At 43.2% G+C, this 20,324-nt stretch overlaps 1 protein-coding gene across 1 annotated transcript in view; it reads right to left on the reverse strand.

The window, feature by feature from the left end:
• Positions 1-11,965: 11,965 nt before the first annotated feature.
• LOC309684877 (maltase-glucoamylase-like) overlaps positions 11,966-20,324 on the reverse strand; it is a gene marked incomplete at its 5' end in the record, with an annotated part of 59,208 nt that continues 50,849 nt past the window's right edge. The window contains 10 exons of the mRNA XM_082500722.1: positions 11,966-12,753; positions 14,559-14,729; positions 15,129-15,178; positions 15,794-15,882; positions 16,450-16,574; positions 17,263-17,319; positions 17,451-17,535; positions 18,773-18,921; positions 19,794-19,910; positions 20,026-20,060. Of these exons, the coding sequence (XP_082356848.1) occupies positions 12,691-12,753; positions 14,559-14,729; positions 15,129-15,178; positions 15,794-15,882; positions 16,450-16,574; positions 17,263-17,319; positions 17,451-17,535; positions 18,773-18,921; positions 19,794-19,910; positions 20,026-20,060 (941 nt within the window). The 3' untranslated portion in view covers positions 11,966-12,690. The remainder of the gene's footprint in view (positions 12,754-14,558; positions 14,730-15,128; positions 15,179-15,793; positions 15,883-16,449; positions 16,575-17,262; positions 17,320-17,450; positions 17,536-18,772; positions 18,922-19,793; positions 19,911-20,025; positions 20,061-20,324) is intronic.

Genomic DNA, 20,324 nt, shown 5'->3' on the forward strand with positions numbered 1-20,324 from the left:
TTTCATTTAAAATTACTGATTTCTTTTACAATTATTTATTTCATTTACAATTACTTATTTCTTTTACAATTACTTATTTCATTTACAATTATTTATTTCATTTACAATTACTTATTTCTTTTACAATTACTTCTTTATTTTACAATTACTTATTCCGTTTAGTTACTTATTTCATTTACAATTACTTATTTTGTTTACAGTTTATTTCATTTACAATTACTTATTTCTTTTACAATTACTTATTCCTTTTACAATTACTTATTTCTTTTACAATTACTTATTTCTTTTACTTATTTCATTTACAATTACTTATTTCATTTAATTACTTATTTCATTTACAATTACTTACTCCTTTTACAATTACTTATTTCTTTTACTATTACTTATTTTGTTTAATTACTTATTTTGTTTACAATTACTTATTTCATTTACAATTACTTATTTCTTTTACTATTACTTATTTCGTTTACAATTACTTATTTCGTTTACTATTACTTATTTCGTTTACAATTACTTATTTTGTTTACAATTACTTATTTTGTTTACAATTATTAATTTCATTTACAATTACTTATTTCTTTTACAAATACTTATTTCTTTTACTATTACTTATTTCCTTTAATTACTTATTTCATTTAATTACTTATTTCGTTCACAATTACTTACTTCTTTTACACTGGGCTAGGGGCGGGAGTTACCTAAAGCCACAGAACCCGTAAGCTCAAACCCAACCTGGGCTGGCAGCCCAGAAAGCCGCCCCCACCCCCGGGCTGCATCCCCAGCAGCGTGGCCAGCGGGGTGGTGGGGTGGGGGAATTCTGCCCCTCCGCTCTCGTGACACCACCCCAGGAGTATTGCCTCCGGCTCTGGGGCCACCAACAGAAGAAGGACAGGGACCTGTTGGAGCGGGGCCAGAGTGGGGCCACAAAGATGCTGCCGGGCTTGGAGCCCCTCTGCTGGGAGGACAGGCTGGGAGAGTTGGGGGTGCTCAGCCTGGAGAAGAGAAGGCTCCGGGGAGACCTTATAGCAGCTTTCCAGCATCTGAAGGACGCCTACAAGAAGGCTGGAGAAGGACTTTTTACAAGGGCGTGGAGTGACAGGACGAGGGGGGAACGGCTTCAAACTGGAAGAGGGGAGATTTAGATGAGATATCAGGAAGAAATTTTCCACTTTGAGGGTGGTGAGGCACTGGCCCAGGTTGCCCCGAGAAGCTGTGGAGGCCCCATCCCTGGAGGCGTTGAAGGTCAGGTTGGACAGGGCTGGGAGCAACCTGGGCTGGGGGGAGGTGCCCAGGACAGAGGCGTTGGAATTAGATGATCTTTAAGGTCCCTTCCAGCTCTAACCATTGTGTGATTCTGTGAAAGGCTTTTCGGGGAACTGTGGGCACACGTCCAACTGATTTGGGGCTTAAATATCAGCTTTGAGTCAGCTTTGTTTCCTGCCGGGGGCGGGGGGAGGGGGAAAAGACGGCGGGCGGGGTGAAGTCCTAGCCTGATGTGTTGCGCGGGGTCGATGTGATGGATTACCGCTTCCCGGCCAGAGAAGCAGAACCCGGAATCCTGGTTCCGGTCCTGGGTTTGGCTGGGATGGAATTAGTTTTCTTCATAGCAACCCGTAAGGTGGCGTTTCGGATTTGTGACTAAAAGACGGATGATAATCCATCAGAGCTTTGGTTATTGCTGACAGCGTTTGCACAGTGTGAAGGTAGTTTTGGGGTTTGTTTTTTTTTTTTTTTTCTATTTTCCTCTTTCCATCACGTATTCAACCGTTTTATCGCAATCTGTGAGTTGTCTTTGTCTTTGCTCTTCCCATCCCGCTGGGATTTGGGGGGGGAGGGGAGCACGTGGCCGGACAGGGCCAACCCAATACAGCTTCCCAGGCCCTCCTCATCTCCAATCCAAGCAACGACCCCCACCTCCTCGCTGGCCAGAAACCCAAAGATTCCTTTCGGCAGCCTGGTATTTGACGCAGCTAGACCTCAAGAGCTCGTCTTGTCCTGCACGGTGGCTCACCACCACCCTTCTTCCCCGCTCGGACCCACGATCCCGTCCTTCCTAACCCCGTAAGGTCTCCAGCAGCCCCATTATTTTTAAGTTTCCCCATATCGCTTCCCAGTGCCCATATCAACCGACTGCTTGTCGATTCACCGAATCGCTTCTAACAGAAGAAATAATCTACTCCCACACGTGTTGCATGCAGCTAAAAGATAATTTCGGAGGCGCGTTGAGGTTTGTAGATTCTTTTTTTTTTTTTTTTTCCCCCCGTGAGCGGCCTCATTGTCAGGTGAGATTGTTTTCACAGGTTTTCTCCGTGACCAGTCCAGGTTTTCCACGCCGAGGAGGCACAAAAAGGAGCTGTGACCTACGTGAACCCATGGCGCGGTGGAGGGGCGGCCCTCTTGACCGATGGCCACAAGGGGCAGGACTCCGTAGGGCCGTTGCTGCGGAAGTGACTTCTTTTCTCTCCTTTTTGCAGCCTCCTCCCTCTTGTCATCCCAACGCCCCTCTCTCACAGCTTTCCTCCACCTTCTACCGTTGGCTGTGTCCTCTGCGGGTAAGTGCAGCTTTACCTCTCGCGAGATGCTCGGCGGCTGAACCGAGCCTTTGGCAACGAGGCGAGGATCTGCAAAATGGAGGGAACGCGTCGTTTTCTTTTACCTCTCTCTTTTCCACCCCCCAAATCCTTTCTTTCTTCCCCAGACCTTCTGCCAACCCCGACGCTCTCCACAGACGCCGGCTATAATTTCTATTATGAAGGAGAACGCGTCGCTATTCTCTGCTTGGCTCCGACGATGAGGAAAATAGGCGGATTTCGGTTCTTCAATCAAACTGGGGAACAAATTGACCTGCAAGCACCTTTCTCCCACCCGACTGCCTGGCTCCAGCTCACAGCCACCAAAGCATCTGCTGGGGAGTACACGTGCATGTACTTTGTGGAGGACTCCGGACAAGAAATACCTTCCAATAGGAGCCTTCCTCTTTCAGTTAAGGTTCATGGTAGGTTGGTCTTGTCTGGATGGCTCGGGTACCATCAGCCCAGACACCGCGCGCCTCCCTTTAGAGCATGATCTTGTCCAACGGCCCTGTCATGTGGTTGCCAACGGACGGATGAAGTCCCCCTGGCTTCTCACAAGCTCCTTTCGTGCTCCTGGATTTCTCTGAGAAAGCGGGAATAAGTTGGCCTAAAGGTTGGGTGGCCTCCAAGAGGTCTGATGGCAGCGAGCCTCCCCAAGCCTTTCATGAGGGTTTGGCCTATTTGGGGCACGTGAAAATACTTATTTTCTGCACTTCAGTGAAGAAACTGCTCAAGCTGCTTTGAATTCTTGTATCTGAGAATCATAGGGGGTTTTGCTTCTGCCCATGGTTCAAGAAGGGGATAGAAAAGACAACCACGAGTGTCCTGTCTGTCGTCCCCCCCCCCCCCCCCAGAAGCTGTTCTGTAGTTCAAGGGTCTGTATTTACCCCAGTAATAGTCAGAAGAATAATTAACTTCTTTTCTAGTCCCTTTGTCGAGGCTGAGTCATGACATTGGGAAAAATCATGGGTATTGTGCACGGGTCCTGATGTCAATAAATGGACGATTGGTTGGGTTATGTGTCGTTTGGGTTGTTTTTTGTTTTTTTTTCCAGCTGCTCCCATTGCCCCAACTTTATCCGTGGATCCTCAGCAAGAGGTCTATAGATACGGGGACTACGTCAAGCTACTCTGCTCCATCCCCTCGTTTCCAGCCTACGTTCGAGAAGTCCAGTACTATGCGGACTTTGGACTTGCAGCCTCCATCCCAGTACCAAACGTGAGGAACTACAGCTATGACATCAGGATCACAGGAGAGGAGCGCTCCGGGTCTTACAGTTGTGCCTATTTTGTCATTCAGTCTAGACGTCCCGTTCGCTCCGAAAAGAGCCGCTGGGTCAATGTCACTGTGATAAGTGAGTTTTCAAACCCTTCGTCACTTGAGCATCCAGTAACCACCGGCCCATCATTAGTTAATTCCTTCCCTGTGTGCTTGCCTATGAATTCACCCATCCCTTCCTGTCCTATGACCATCCACCTCTCTGCCTCGGCGTCTCTCTCTCCGTCACGAAATGAGCTCATTGCCACACCTGCCCACGCTTTTATGGACAAAAACAAGGGCAGATACTGGAGGAGAAAAAAAAAAACGTCTCAATCAAAAGATGGTTTTATTACCTTCTCTGGCTTTTCTGATGAGACCACCACAACTTTCGACAGCAATCCGTCGTTCTCCTGGGTGGGTTTGCACCATAGCTTCCCAAGAGCTAAGCATCTAACCATCTCCCAGGGACCACTACAGCTGATTTGGAGTATGTGGTAGGGTGGCCAACACAGCTCACTGTCTTATTTGTAGGCCCGTCCATCTGTCAGCTGATATTTTGTCACAATCTGGACGTCCATTGACTCCCACGCCCGTTGCCAAGATTACCACCATAGAGGGGCTTTGCAGAGCTGGAGGGAGATTCACCTCCTTCCCTCTAAGATGGGGTTAGCTATTGATGGGCTCGGTCACGGTAGGAGTCATCATCTCTGTTACGGGGAAAGGTCGCGTCATGGTAAAGTTGCCGTTGATTCCTTCCCAGGCCATAAAATGAGCTGGATTCGGGAGATCATCGTTGGAGGTTCCTTCTTTACCATCAATGGCCTCATCTTTTTCTTCTCCCACCGCCTGATGAAGAGAAGAGGTAAATATTTCACTTTCTTTGACTCTCAGAAAATGACCCAGTTTGACTGTTATTCCACCTTCCTTTCCAAATTAAAATTAAATTTCCAAATTAAAAAAAAAGGAAACAAACAAAGGCTTTGTTCAAAGCCCTTTTCGGGAGGTCGTTCTGGACAGAGAATTTGAACAGCATGGCTCTTCGCTCTCCTTCCTCCTTTCATCCCCAAATTTGCCTCCCTCGGAGGGCAAAGACTGAAAAGACACCATTTCTGATGCTGCTGCTTCCCTTATCTACAGATCTGGAAGAGGGATTCCGGGTGGATTAACGAGACGAACGAGAAGAAAAACGCCCCGAAGGTTTTGCTCCATTTAGCCAACGCAATCCACCTCCCTCGGGCCCTGCCTGTTTCCTCCATGTCTGCCTCAGAGTCTCCAAGAGGCGGAAGTGGTGCATCATCAACCGGCCTGCTTTTCCTTGCTCCTTTCCTCTGTGCAGACCCACGTGCCTTCCAACCGGCCTTGGGTCCGTCTGAATAAAGCTGGATGTTGCGTTTGGGTCTTGTGGGTTTCGTGGAAAGATGCGTATTTCCACGCTCCTTCCCGAAAGGCGTGCTCGCGTTTGTGCGCCTGCCGCTGCTCCATCTCACCCCTCGTCCCACCGTGTTCCCGTTACCCCTTGGTCATATTCGTATCCGAAATTCAGCCTCCTTTGGGGTTTTAATCGCTGGACTGTGCAGTCCGACGGAAGGAGACGGGTTTGGGGAGGAGGACGCATGCGCAGATCCGTCCCTTGCCCCTCTGGCTTGCTTGCCTTGGCTGTCCAGGTCCAACACATATCGTGTCTGTGTGGGTCATACCTTCTGGTTTGCATCTGTAGAGGGTTGATGTCTTGGGGAGAGGACCACAGGGCAGGAGGGGTGTGACAAGAGGTCACATTTAAGCGGCGAAGCGCAGTGGGGGGGTCAGACCCCTTCGTTCAGCATCTGCTGCCAAAGGAGAGTAGACAGCCCACCCCAGCACAGGAGCACATCATCTCCTCCCTGGACGGACGTGGCGTAAATCGGACCCGTCCAATGGGGCTGAATTCCACTTGGTACGAGGTGGCTCTCCTTGTGTGGGGGAAGACGGTGTTTTTCTAAGGTTAGGAACTGGGGCGGGGGGGCAGGTAGAGACCAAACTCTGTGTTTTTCCCAATGAGGGCTGCAGAGGAGCACCAGCCAGCGATGGGTAAAACCCTTCGGCGTTTGCCTTTCCCACCACCCTCACCATTCCCTGTTTTCCTAAAGTACCAAATCGTGGCAGAAAACCTTGAAAAGACACTTCGGCTTTTATGATTAAGCTGTCCAGGGTGTAGGAAGGTTTTCCTTCCTCCTCTCTTTCATCACGTCCCACGGAGTGGGAACCAACCCCAGGTTCCAGTATAGGATGGGGAGCTACCTGTTAGAGAGCAGCGTAGAGGAAAGGGACCTGGGGGTCCTGGTGGACAGCAGGATGACCATGAGCCAGCACTGTGCCCTTGTGGCCAAGAAGGCCAATGGCATCCTGGGCTGTATTAGAAGGGGGGTGGTTAGTAGATCGAGAGAGGTCCTCCTTCTCCTCTACTCTGCCCTGGTGAGAGCGCATCTGGAATATTGTGTCCAGTTCTGGGCCCCTCAGTTCAAGAAGGACAGAGAGCTGCTGGAGAGAGTCCAGCGTAGGGCAACTAAGATGATTAAGGGAGTGGAGCATCTCCCTTATGAGGAAAGACTGAGGGAGCTGGGTCTCTTTAGTTTGGAGAAGAGGAGACTGAGGGGTGATCTTATTAGCGTCTATAAATATATAAAGGGGGAATGTCATGAGGATGGAGCCAGGCTCTTCTCAGTAGCGACCAGTGATAGGACAAGGGGTAATGGATTCAAGCTGGAACACAAGAGGTTCCACTTAAATTTGAGAAGAAACTTCTTCTCAGTGAAGGTGACAGAGCACTGGAACAGGCTGCCCAGGGAGGTTGTGGAGTCTCCTTCTCTGGAGACATTCAAAACTCGCCTGGACGCCTTCCTGTGCAACCTCGTCTAGGTGTTCCTGCTCCGACAGGGGGATTGGACTAGATGATCTTTTGAGGTCCCTTCCAATCCCTAGCATACTGTGATACTGTGATACTGTGATACTGTGATACTGTGATACTGTGATACTGTGAGTGACCCAACAGGCCACTCCTGGTGCACACAGGAGACGTAAAAGAGGCATAAAGCCACTCTTTTGAGCATTTTCTCAGGGTTTGAAATTTAGGAGCGGGCTGGAGCTGGAGTGCCAAGAGCTGCGAGTTTTGTTCAATCACCCCGACCTTCCAATTCATCCATCCATCCATCCATCCATCCATCCATCCATCCATCCATGGCATGTACCTGCTCCTTGTCCTGTCAGCTGCTGAGCCACGTGTGGGATCAGAAGCACCTGCACGTGGCAGGGGAACAGGATAAGGTCGGATAGGATAGGATAGGATAGGATAGGATAGGATAGGATAGGATAGGATAGGATAGGATAGGATAGGATAGGATAGGATAGGATAGGATAGGATATTTTTCAGTTGAAAGGGACCTACAACGATCATCTGGTCAAAGTGGCTGACTAATATGGGGCTGACCAAAAGTTCAAGCATAGAATCATAGAATCATAGAATCAGTGAGGTTGGAAGGGACCTTTAAGATCATCAAGTCCAACCGTTAACCTACCCTGATAAAAACCCCACCACTTCTAAACCATGTCCCTAAGCACCTCATCTACCCTTTTCTTAAACACCTCCAGGGATGGTGAATCCACCACCTCTCTGGGCAGCCTATTCCAATGTTTAATAACCCTTTCCGTGAAAAAATGCTTCCTAAGATCCAATCTAAACCTGCCCTGACATAACTTGAACCCGTTTCCTCTTGTCCTATCACTTGTCACCAGGGAGAAGAGGTCAGCTCCCATCTCTCTAAAACCTCCTTTCAGGTAGTTGTAGAGGGTGATAAGGTCTCCCCTCAGCCTCCTCTTCTCCAGGCTGAACAACCCCAGATCACTCAGTCGTTCCTCATAAGGTTTGTCCTCCAGACCCTTCACCAGCTTTGTAGCCCTTCTCTGGACACGCTCCAACACCTCAACGTCCTTCTTGTAGTGAGGGGCCCAAAACTGAACGCAGCACTCGAGGTGAGGCCTCACCAGTGCCGAGTACAGGGGGATGATGACTTCCCTAGTCCGGCTCACCACACTATTCCTGATGCAGGCCAGGATGCTGTTGGCCTTCTTGGCCACCTGGGCACACTGCTGGCTCATGCTCAGCCGGCTGTCCACCAACACCCCCAGGTCCTTTTCTGCCGGGCAGCTTTCCAGCCACTCCGCCCCCAGTCTGTAGCACTGCACGGGGTTGGTGTGACCCAAGTGCAGGACCCAACACTTGGCCTTGTTGAACCTCATACCATTGGCCTCGGCCCATCTGTCCAAATCCCTCTGCAGAGCCAACCTACCCTCAAGCAGATCAACACGCCCCCCTCGTTTAGTGTCATCTGCGAACTTACTGAGGGTTCATTCGATCCCCTCATCCAGATCATTGATAAAGATATCAAAGAGAACGGGCCCCAGCACCAATCCCTGGAGGACACCACTTGTATGTTCTTAAGGGCACTGCCCAAACGACCCTTAAACACTGACAGACTTGGGGCGTCGACCACCTCTCTAGGAAGCCTCTTCCAGCGTTTGACCGCTCTCTGCGCAGAAAAGCTTCCAGTCGGAACCTCCCCTGGCACAGCTTGGACCCATTCCCACGCATCCTGTCCCTGGACGCCAAGCAGGAGAACTCAGGACCTCCCCTTCCGTGTCCCCTCCTCAGGAAGCTGCAGAGAGTGATGAGGTCACCCCTCAGCCTCCTTTATCTCCAAACTAAACAAACTCAGAGTTCTCAGCTGCTCCTCAGAGGACGTTCCTCCCAGCCCCGTCGCCGGCGGTGTTGCCCTTCCCTGGACACATTCAAGGACCTTCACATCCGTCACAAATGGTGGGGCCCAGAACTGCGCACAGCGCTTCAAGGCGAGACCGTACCAACGCCGAATGCAGCGGGATAATCCCCTCTCTTGACCTGCTGGATCTCCTGTGTTTGGTGCCCCCCAGGATGGGGTTCGCCCTCTCGGCTGCCAGGGCCCTCTGCTGACTCCTACTGAGCTACTGCCCACCAGCAGCCCCACGTCCCTTTCTGCGGGGCTGCTCTCCAGCCTGTCCTCTCCCAGTTTCTAGTCGTGACTGGTGTTAATCCATCCCAGGTGCAGAATTCGGCATTTGTTCTTAATTTTCATGTCATTGATGATTGCCCGATGCTCCCATCTATCTAGATCCGTCTGAAGGCCTCTTGTCCCTCAAAAGAGTTAACGGCATCTCCTAGTTTGGTGTCATCAGCCAACTTGGTAATGGCACATTCAACTCCTGCATCCAGATAGTTGATAAAGATGTTGAAAAGAACTGGCCCTGGAATTGAACTCTGAGGAACACCGCTGGTGACCAGTCACCAGCCGGATGTAGCCCCATTCACCGCAACCCTTTGGGCCCCGCCCTTCAGCCAGTTCTTCGCCGTGAACCCACTCATCCCACAGTCGGACAACGTGTCCAGAAGGATGCTGTGAGGGACAGCCTCACTAAAATCCGGGAAAATCTACATCCACCACTTCTCCTTCATCCCTTAGGTGACTTTGTCATAGAAGGATATGAAATCAGTTAAACGGGACTTTCCCTTTCTGAAACCACGTTGAGTGCGTCTGACGTTTCCATCATCCTTTAAATGCCTTTCCTTTCCATCATCCTTTCCATCCTTTCCATCATCCTTTCCATCATCCTTTAAATGCACCCAGTATGATCTACGAGGGGGGACCCAGGTCTCCAGGAGACCTAGACATCCAAGATACCCAAGACCCAGCTGCCAGGAGTGGGGCATCTAGAAGTTCCCAAAGAGCCTGAGGGGACCTGGACACCTGAGGGTCTCAACCCCACTATTGTCAAGGGCCCATGAGGCCATTTCAGCCCAGATCGAGGCTTTTTAGCCCTGCAGGTTCAGCGCAGCCATGGCTGTCCTCCTTGAGCGGGACCTTGACTTGGTCCTCTCCGTCATTTCTCATCTGGACCTTGGACCTGCCTCATCCCACCTGGCTTATCCAGGGACCGCTGAGTTGTGTCTGACCCTGGTTACCGTCACTGGACATCATCCCAACCCGTGTTCTTGCCTTCACTTTGGACCTGCCTCATCGCCACAGTCTTGCCCGGTGGTCTGGACTTTGGGCTGATCTAGCCTTGCTGACCACGGGACCAAGCTCAGTCCCCCAAGTCCGTCAGGGAGCAGTTGGCCATTGTTACCCCCCCAACGGCTGTAGCAATGACAAGAAAAGCTAAAAATTTTTACCCCTGAAAGTTGGAGTCGCAGCCAGCGCGCAAGGGCACCTTCTCCATTGAGTGTCTCCTCAAGGGCATCATGGCTTTCAACCCACACTCATCCCAGCTTGGACAACTACAAGAACTTGGTCCAAGACATCGGGTGAAAGAAATTCTCTACCTTAAAGGAAATGATCTCTTGATAGTGAGAAAAAGTACATTTTTCACCATCAGACTGAAATCTCCTCTTCACTTTTGAGCGATTGACTAATCAGATTGATTAACAGAACTCAGAGGGTTGTGATCAGCGGCACAGAGTCTGGTTGGAGGCCTGTAACCAGTGGTGTCCCCCAGGGGTCAATACTCGGTCCAATTTTGTTCAATATATTCATTAATGACCTGGATGAGGGGACAGAGTGTATCCTCAGCAAGTTTGCTGATGATACCAAACTGGGTGGGGTGGCTGACACCCCAGAGAGCCACGTTGCCATCCAGAGTGACCTGGACAGGCTGGAGAGCTGGGCAGAGAAGAACCTAATGAGGATCTACGAGAGCAAGGGCAAGGTCCTGCACCTGGGGAGGAAGAATGCTAGGCACCAGTATAGGTTAGGGGCGGACCTGCTGGGAAGTAGCTTGGAGGAGAAGGATCTGGGGGTTGTGGTAGACAATAAATTATCCATGGCCCAGCAATGTGCCCTTGTTGCCAAAAAGGCCAATGGAATCCTGGGCTGCATAGGGAAGAGTGTGGCCAGTAGGTCAAAGGAGGTCATTCTCCCCCTCTACTCTGCACTGGTGAGGCCACAACTGGAGTACTGTGTCCAGTTCTGGGCTCCCCAGTTCAAGAGGGACAGGGAACTGCTGGAGCGAGTCCAGCGAAGGGCAACTAAGATGACTAAGGGCTTGGAGCATCTGCCTTATGAGAAGGGCTGAGAGAGCTGGGACTCTTTAGCCTGGAGAAGAGAAGGCTGAGGGGAGACCTTATTATGGCGTACAAGTATCTGAAGGGTGGGTTGAAGGAGGATGGAGCCAGGCTCTTTTCATTGGTTCCCAGTGACAGGACGAGGGGCAATGGGCACAAGTTAGAAGACAGGAAGTTCCGCTCAAATACACGGAAACACTTCTTTATGGTGAGGGTGACAGAGCACTGGCCCAGGCTGCCCAGGGAGGTTGTGGAGTCCCCTTCTCTGGAGATTTTCAAGACCCGCCTGGATGCAGTCCTGAGTAATGTGCTCTGGGCAATCCTGCTTTGGCAGGGGAGTGGGGCTGGGTGATCTCTAGAGGTCCCTTCCAACTCTGAACATTCCGTGATTCTGTGATTCTGTGACTGAAACTAATGGAGGAGGGAAGAAACTCCGGCACGGAGCAGAGAAACACCAAGAGCAGAACAGCCCTTGCGTTGATCAGCGGTAGAGGCCTTTAGTTTGGCTGAAAGGATCTGTGGTTGAAAAATTAAAAATCCTTTGGCGTAATTATGACGAGCGGTGTATTTCGCTGCTCGTGGAATCCTATGGAAAATTAAGCTCGTCGGACTACAGCGACGCTTTTGCAAGACATGCGTGTGGTGTCACAGCACAGAAATTACGGGTTTCTTTGGCCAAAAATGTTTTTCAATACGGTGAATTTTATCTGAAGTGATCCTTTTTTTTTTTTTTTTTCGGGTTTCCATTTTCCCTACAGTGTTGGGAAGTCTCGAGAGATTTAGTCCTATAATTAGAGTGATATTGGCTATTTCACTGTTTAATTATAGAATTTTAATTATAGAATTTAATGCGTAGACTAACCATTGAAGTGGGTTTTAAGCAGAGGGCTCTAGAGATTCCCGCTGCTTCCGACAGACTCTTAATCCCAAGAAATTTAAGTGGAAATGCTCTTTATCAATCAGTTTATGTCGTACGTCGCACTTCCAAGATCCAAAAAGCCTTTAACGTGAACCGCCGTCCCAGTAAACTTACAACAACGTTTCCTTCCGTGAAATAAAACTCAATAAAAAGTCAATACTTTCTTTTTTTTTAAGTTAGCATCGAAGCGTCAAGTTTAATTTTACACAACCTTCAGATCAAAACATTGGAGAACTCGAGCGCCTGTTCAAAGTCATACCAAAAAAAAACAAAACAAAACAAAACTTCCAAGGATTTGGGCGAGTGCTTTAGTATTTGATAGATCAACAACCACCGCAGCACCTTTTTATTTTAAACCGATCCACGTGATCGCCCTTAAATGCTTCTCTGTAAATTGTGACGTAAAGGAAGATGGAAACTCAACACGGGCAGATTTACTGCCCCGCGTACCCACAGTTCACGCCCATATTTTTCCGAAATGCAGCGAGCAGGACGTCAGGCGGAATTTTGCCTTAGGGAAATCACCTCATTTCGCATTCATATTCTCATTTTGAAAGACCGAGTGATCTCGAAGGGCCGTAAAGTTTGGAAAAAAAAAAAAAAAAACCACACAAATTCCGCTTTACGTGTAGTTATCCGGGATCGACACGAAACCACGACTCCTTTCCGCACATCGTACCTTGATACGAACTGTACACGTTTATAGCGCAGAGTATTTTAAGAAGTCAAAGAGGCAGAAGGAAGAGAGAAAGAACAATTTGTGAAGGGGGGAGAGTTCAGCTCCACGGCGGCCGGCGCTATTTGCGGGCATTTCAGCTCCACTGTAGTGTGTAGTCTTTGCCTAATTCAAGCTCCAGGTGGGTGATTTCCAGGATCTTTGGGGAAAAACCAAAAAAAAAGAAGCATTAATAAATGTGCTTTGAAGGTGTCTCGGTTTTCTGCAGCTCACGGAGCACAGCAGGTCCTTATTTCTGATTGCTTCTCTTTATCTTCTTAATTCGTCTTCCTGGTTATTTATAATATCGCATTGTGTCACATTACGTCACATTATATCACATTATATTATAACATATTCCATGACATCGTATCATATTCTATTCTATTCTATTCTATTCTATTCTATTCTATTCTATTCTATTCTATTCTATTATATTATATTATATTATATTATATTATATCACATTATATCGCATTGTGTCACATTACGTCATATTATATCACATTATATTATAACATATTCCATGACATCGTATCATATTATATTCTATTACATTATATTATATCATATTATATTCTATTACATTATATTATATTATATTATATTATATTATATTATATTATATTATATTATATTATATTATATTATATTACATTATATTATATTATATTATATTATTATATCACATTATATCACATTATATCACATTATATTACATTATATCACATTATATTAGAACATATTCCATGACATCGTATCATATTATATTCTATTACATTATATTATATCATATTATATTATATTACATTATATTATATTATATTATATTATATTATATTATATTATATTATATTATATTATATTATATTACATTATATTATATTATATTATATTATTATATCACATTATATCACATTATATCACATTATATTACATTATATCACATTATATTAGAACATATTCCATGACATCATATCATATTATATTGAATCATATTATATCATATTATAATATATTAGAACATATTATCTTATCTTATCTTATATTAATTATAACATAACATGTTATATTATGTTATGTTATGTTATGTTATGTCATGTTATGTTATGTTATGTTATGTCATGTTAAATCGCATTATATTAGAACATATTCCATGACATCATATCATATCATATTATATCATATTATATTATATTATATTATATTATATTATATTATATTATATTATATTATATTATATTATATTATATTATATTATATTATATTGTATTGTATTGTATTGTATTATATTATATCACATTATATTATAACATATTCCATGACATCATATCATATTATATTAAATCATATTATATCATATTATATCATATTATAACATATTATGTTATGTTATGTTATATCACATTATATTATAACATATTCCATGACATCATATCATATTACATTAAATCATATTATATCATATTATATTATAACATATTAAATTATCTTATGTTATATTATACTATGTTATAACGTATTATATTATATTATAACATATTTATTATAACATATTATAACATATTATAACATAAAATATTATAACATATTATAACATAAAATATTATAACATATTATAACATATTATAACATATTATAACATATTATAAGATAACATATTACATTATATTATACTATATTATATTACATCACGCTACCTTCCGCTATGCTGCTACAGATTTTACACGGTATGTTCCTATCATACGCATTCCTTTTTATATAATAATCATCTCTTTAAATTTATTAGCGCGTTATCTTTTCGGCTTTCCGCTGCCAGGCAGACCGACGCGAGACTCAAGAGAACACTGAGTTCCGTAGAAAGGGCGATAAACGAAATTAAACATCGACCGAGTTTTATCTCGTGGGCCGCGCCGAACGGCGGGACCGCGGCGGGGAAAAACCCCCCAAAACTTGTTAATTTACCTGATTTTGGCTGTCGTAGGACACAGCGTGAGGAGACTGGATTGCTTCTCCGTTCTGCGATACCGTCACCTTCTGAACACTCGAGGTCACCCCCAAGACTTTAATTTGGGTAAACTTCAGGTTGTTTGAATCGCTGTAATTGCTGTGCAAAACCTTTATGTCTAAAACAGTCTAAAGGAAGTGGGAAAAGAAAAGGAGTGATTTGCCCTCGGGACGTTACTTCTCGGAAGATGCATTTTTTCAGCTCACTTCAGGCTTACAATTTTTTCCTCTTCTTCAATTAAAAAAAAAAAAAAAGAAAAAGAAAAAAAAAAACCCTACATCCCTATGCTGTTATTTATTTGGAAAATTGGAATTTTGGAAAAAAAAAAAAAAAATTTGGAAAATTATTTGGAAAATAAATGCTGGAGGCTCTGATTTTCCCAGTTCCTCCACCTCGGCGGGCTTCTCCGCTACCAGCGAGGTGCCGAATACCAAACGAATTTGTCAATGCCAAATTAAAAAACCTTATTTAGACGCACGACGCTAATCCCCCTGGGTACGCAAAACCAGCGCGTTAACGTGACATACCCCATTAGCGGTAAATGACGTCAGCAGATACACACCGTTTTCATACGTATCTGTGAAAAAAAAAAAAAAAAAGGAAAATGCATTTGCTCTTCACCTTGGATTTTTTTTGATTAAATTGAAGAATTCTTCGGCGTATATAGTAGACGTATCTGCGTTGTGCAGACTTCCTGCAACGTTCTGATCTGAAGATCATTTGAATTTATTAATATACAGGAAATTGGTTAAAGCTTCTCCCTTTATCTATGGCTATTTTCCCCACAGGTTTGAGAAAAAAAAAAAAAAAAAAAAAAAAAATCCGTATTATATATGTTGTCGTAGGTCCGGGGCACAATTCAATATACGCAAAATATATACTCTATAAATAAGAGCATTATGTTATTATTGGACCATCGTTTTCCTCAGTTGACATTTTATCATCTTTATCGGTTTACGTTTCATCAGTTTAATCATTTTACTGTCTTTTTTTTTATTTTTTTATTTTTTTATTTTTTTTCCTGGCTGCTGCTCCTGCTTCCTGTGCCGCGTTTGCGCAATCGTACAATAATCCTGAAATAAAAATTAACTGCTGATGTTAGCGATCCACCCGGCTGAAGAAAGGCGATATTTATGCCTCGTAGCCTCGGAACGAGTTAATTTATCACGGAAACGGGAAATTTAGCGCTTACCAATGCTCACCCCATCGTCCCAGTAAAGCCGACCTTCTGCAAGTTGACTGTCACTCAAAGCGACGATAAGTGACAACGGGTTTTTTCGGCTGTGGGGGGAAAAAAAACAAAAAAAAACCAAAAAAATAAACCCAAAAAAGCGTATTTTTCTCAGGCAATCACATTTGATGCTCCTCGAGATTTATGTTAGAAACGTTGCGCGCAACACAATTTATCTCTGTCTTCCCCAATCCCTGACGGTACGTTTAAAGGAGGCCACGGGGAGGAAACCGAAAAAGAAGAAGAAAAAACTGCCATGACATTAAGGTGCTCCCGTACACGTCGATTTTTCTCGTAAACGCTAACATTTATACAAAACGGGAGACGCTTCCAAGCGTGGTGTACGCTAAAACAGAAAATTTGAGTTTTCCCAGTTGGAAAAGAAGGAGACTAAAAAAAAAAAAAAAAAAACAAAAACCCAAAAACCGCTCTCCCTATGTAATTAATACACGTTTTATTTATTTGCCAGGCCACTAATTAAGTATCCCCTCCCCTAAAAAGCAAAAACAAAACAAAAAAAAATTAAATTAAAATAATTTTGAATGAAATTTGAAATAGTGAAATATTGAAATAATGAAATTTTAATAGTTTAGGGTTTGGGGTTTTTTTTGTCATACCTGTAAAATGTTGTAGTCGCAGGGCTTTGCTGAGCGAGGATGTAACCGCCTCGGACGTGGAGGTTGATGTGTTCCAAAGGAGATGATAAATTTCTGAATTGTCCCCTAAATCCAATATACTTACCCTATTTATGATAAAAAAAATAAATAAATAAAAAAAAAAAGATAGTCGCTTTGTTGAATTACCCATTTTAAACATTTCTTTGGGATGAAAGTGTTATAAAAACTTCAACAAATACTGAGAAAGTTGTCGCTGCAAATCTTTTTTTTTTTTTTAATAGATTTTCAAGATTTGAATATATTAATAAGACAGAGTATATTTTAATGTATTTTCAAGATCCGAAACTCTGCCTGTATGAAACAATTACACAACGCCCGACGAATGGAGGGAATTTTAAAGCCTGAGGCCGTAAAAAACTGTTTAAAACTTCCGTCTTCCTCCGGTCCATCATTCTTAGAAAAGAAATTTTATGTATCGTTGAAGATTAGGAAAAAAAAAAAAAAAAAAAAAAGCCAACATGAAAGCGCAATTACGGATATTATTCCACCTTTTAACTCTTCATGTTGAACCGGATTACATTAAAACAAACTGATCAACAGAAGAAAAAAAAAATTTTTTTTTTTACATTTTTTTACGGTTTTTTGGACATTTTGTCGCGTTTTACCTTTTTTTTTTTTTACATCCCTAAGAACTCCTCTTGGCCACGTGTTGGTAAAACACAGGTGGTGGATTCGCGCTCCACCCCAGCACACCGCCCTCTTGTTTAACATTAAGAAAAAAATAAATATAATCGAGTTTTTTTAATTACTTACCGTGTGGTAATCGTACCAGCGGGCATTCGGTAGGTAAGCATTCACTGTTACAGCACCCTGGAATTAAATATTTTTATTTTCGGATCTATTAAAGCCAAAAAGTAAAGTTCGAAGTAAGACGCTCCAGTCTATATTCTAATATTTTCATCCATTTCTAATATTTCCCCCAACTTTTCGCCATAGTTCACCTTTTCCAGTACGGGGCTGATGAGCAGTGCCGGTCCCCACAGAAATTGTTTGTATATGTCCCACGTCGTTTTGTCTTCCACGAACCTGCAGAGTAACGAGAGGGCGGTCACACCCCCGGTGTCGACTTTGCCCAAAACGGTTCCTTGTCGAAGCCTTTTTTTTCTCAGTAAAACTACCTTTTCCTCGACTGCAAGCACGCTACCAGCAATAGCAGCTCGTCTTTATTACCTATTTATTAATTAGAATTAATAAAAAAAGAATTATTTAAAAAAAAAATTATTAAGAATCGACACCGTCTTATTTAAAAATGCATCAGAATTCCAAATTTACGACTTATCAAGAAAGCATTGAGATCCCAATGTGAGAACCTTTCGGGAAATACCACGTATCACTTAATTTTCATTTCTGCTGCTTCTTCGCGTCTGCTGGCCTGTTTCTACGTATATATATACTAAAACTTTGATTTTGTATATTTAGAGCACAAAATCTTAAAAAAAAAAATAAATAATAAAAAAAATCCATTTTACTTGACATTAACAACAGCAAAATTAAGGCGTAGTGCCCCCGATTACTTTCCCATTTGTGCCATTTCTTTTTTTTTTTTTTTTTTCGCGGCGGCTTTGTCGGAAGCAAGTCTTAGATTAGTCGAAATTCGGCCGGCCGGGATTCCACGCTGACAATTCGGTAGTTTTTAGCGGAAGACAAAGATTTTTAAATATTATACTTCATCTTCAACATTCAGGTATTAACCAGTCTTTGGCCCCTTCTGACCAGGTACAAAAAAAATCTCCAAAACCATGTCTTTTTTTTAAAAAAAACACTGCTATTAAAAAAAAAAACCTTTTTCTTAAAAAAAAACAACGCTATATGAGTTTAGCCAAAATAAGTTACCGTGCCCCGCAAACGTCTCAAGACGTGTCAAAACCCCCTATTTTCTCCCACTTTTTCTCTTTCCCGGCTTGAAATTTTGGGTTTTGCAAGAGATGCTCTCGAATTCTACGGATACCCGGTACCGACCAGAACGTATTTGCTGAACGCCACAAGGCGCGGCGAGAATGAGCGATAAAACTTATACATTGGTTATATTTACGGGTTAAAAAAAAAAAAAAATAAATAAAAAATAAATCCCGCCGTTGCGGGAAACGGAGACCTTGAGCTGCCGTTGGGAGATGCCACTGAACGTGCGTTTTCTCGATCCTTTGCCCGTTTTAAAAGAAAATTCGCTGTGACAGAGGGGAAGATTTTTTTTTTTACGAGGATTACGGAAATGCGGTGGACTTCCGTGGAGACGCGTTAAGGGAGAAGGAAGAATCACACTTACTCATGGAGCAGAGGGCGGACGACGGTGCTGCCGTGAGCGTTGGCTTCGTGCATCAGCGTGTACAGGTAGGGCAGGAGGGCGTATCTTATATTCAGCACCTGCCTGGAAATCTCTTCAAATGTTGAATTCCAAGCGACGGGATCTTGCCTCTAAACAAGGGAAAAAAGAAAAAAAAAAAAAAAAAAAAAAATTTTTGTTTGGGAGAGACGGGAGGGGGAAAAAGACCTCATTGTTTCCCGTTTTTTTCCTCTTCTACATCGCCCCGAAATCCGTCTCATTTAGCGGCAGTAAATGTCAAACGCCTCAAAATCGACCGAGCAAAGCCCAGCTGAGAAGATGCGGGGCGGAGCCTTGCGAATCCCTTGTTCTCCTCTAATTTTGGGTGCCTTTGTTTATTTTTCGCTTCTTTAATGAAGCTCTGCTCCGTTAGACCTAAAGGTCTAACGGGGATAAAAATGCTGTTTCCCTCATTGCCGTTTTCCCGGTTATTTTATTTTACAGCTTTCTATTATATAGCCCTGAGACTACAGTCCACCGTTTAGACAGTTGTTTTCATTTATTCGTAAAAGAAATACAATATTTTACGAAAGGAAGTGGGCAAAGCGCAGGAATTTTCGATACTCGGGAATCTCATTCCACTGTTCCCTTTTCTAATTTGCTGGAAAACGATGAGCAATTAGGCATGACAAAACGAAGATCAGGTTTGCCCCTTTAAAACGTGTGTGGCCATAAAAGTGATTATTTTCGTCTCCTAAGCGTGGCGTGTTGAAATAAAAAGGGCCTAGATTAAAAAAAAAAATAAAATAAAATAAAATAACTATTTTAGTCTTGTAGAGTTGGCGTGTTTGGTAGCAGTGGAACTCATGAAAACGAAATATTTTCTTCTTCTAGACGTGGTGTGTTTATCCGAAACCAGCATATACGGGGAATTTTTAAAAAAAAAAAAAAAAAAAAAAAGTAGGAAATGAGGAAAATGCGGGAAATAAAAAACTCAGTCGAAGCAGATGTGGGAGGTGCCCACCTTGGATCCTTTCCCGTTGTGATTCCTCGAATATGGGTAAAAGGCGCCCAGTTCCATCCATCGAGCGCACAGCTCGTACTCCGAATCTCCGAAGAAGCCGCAGATATCTGCTCCTGTCTGAAAATTTAAAAATAAAATAAAATAAAATAAAATAAAATAATCCAATGGCAATATTATACATTTTTTGTTAATAAAGACAAGTGAAATAGAAGGCAATAAATCGGGAGCTTACATAAGATATTCCGAAGAGACTGAACTCCATCATACCTGCAAGGAAAAAAAATAATAATAATAATAAAATAATAATAGTAATAATAATAAAATAATAATAATAATAATAATAATAATGAAATAATAGTAATAATAATAAAATAATAATAATGTTATAATAATAGTAGTAATAGTAATAATAATAATAATAATAATAATAATAATAATAATAATAATAATAATAATAATAATAATAATAATAATTCAATAATAACCACTGCACTTTATGGTGAGGGTTGTGTAGATTGGGCAAAGCGGAAT

The sequence above is a fragment of the Vanellus vanellus genome, assembly GCF_965231255.1.
Source record: "Vanellus vanellus genome assembly, contig: HAP1_SCAFFOLD_411, whole genome shotgun sequence".
In the NCBI taxonomy this organism is placed as follows: domain Eukaryota; kingdom Metazoa; phylum Chordata; class Aves; order Charadriiformes; family Charadriidae; genus Vanellus; species Vanellus vanellus.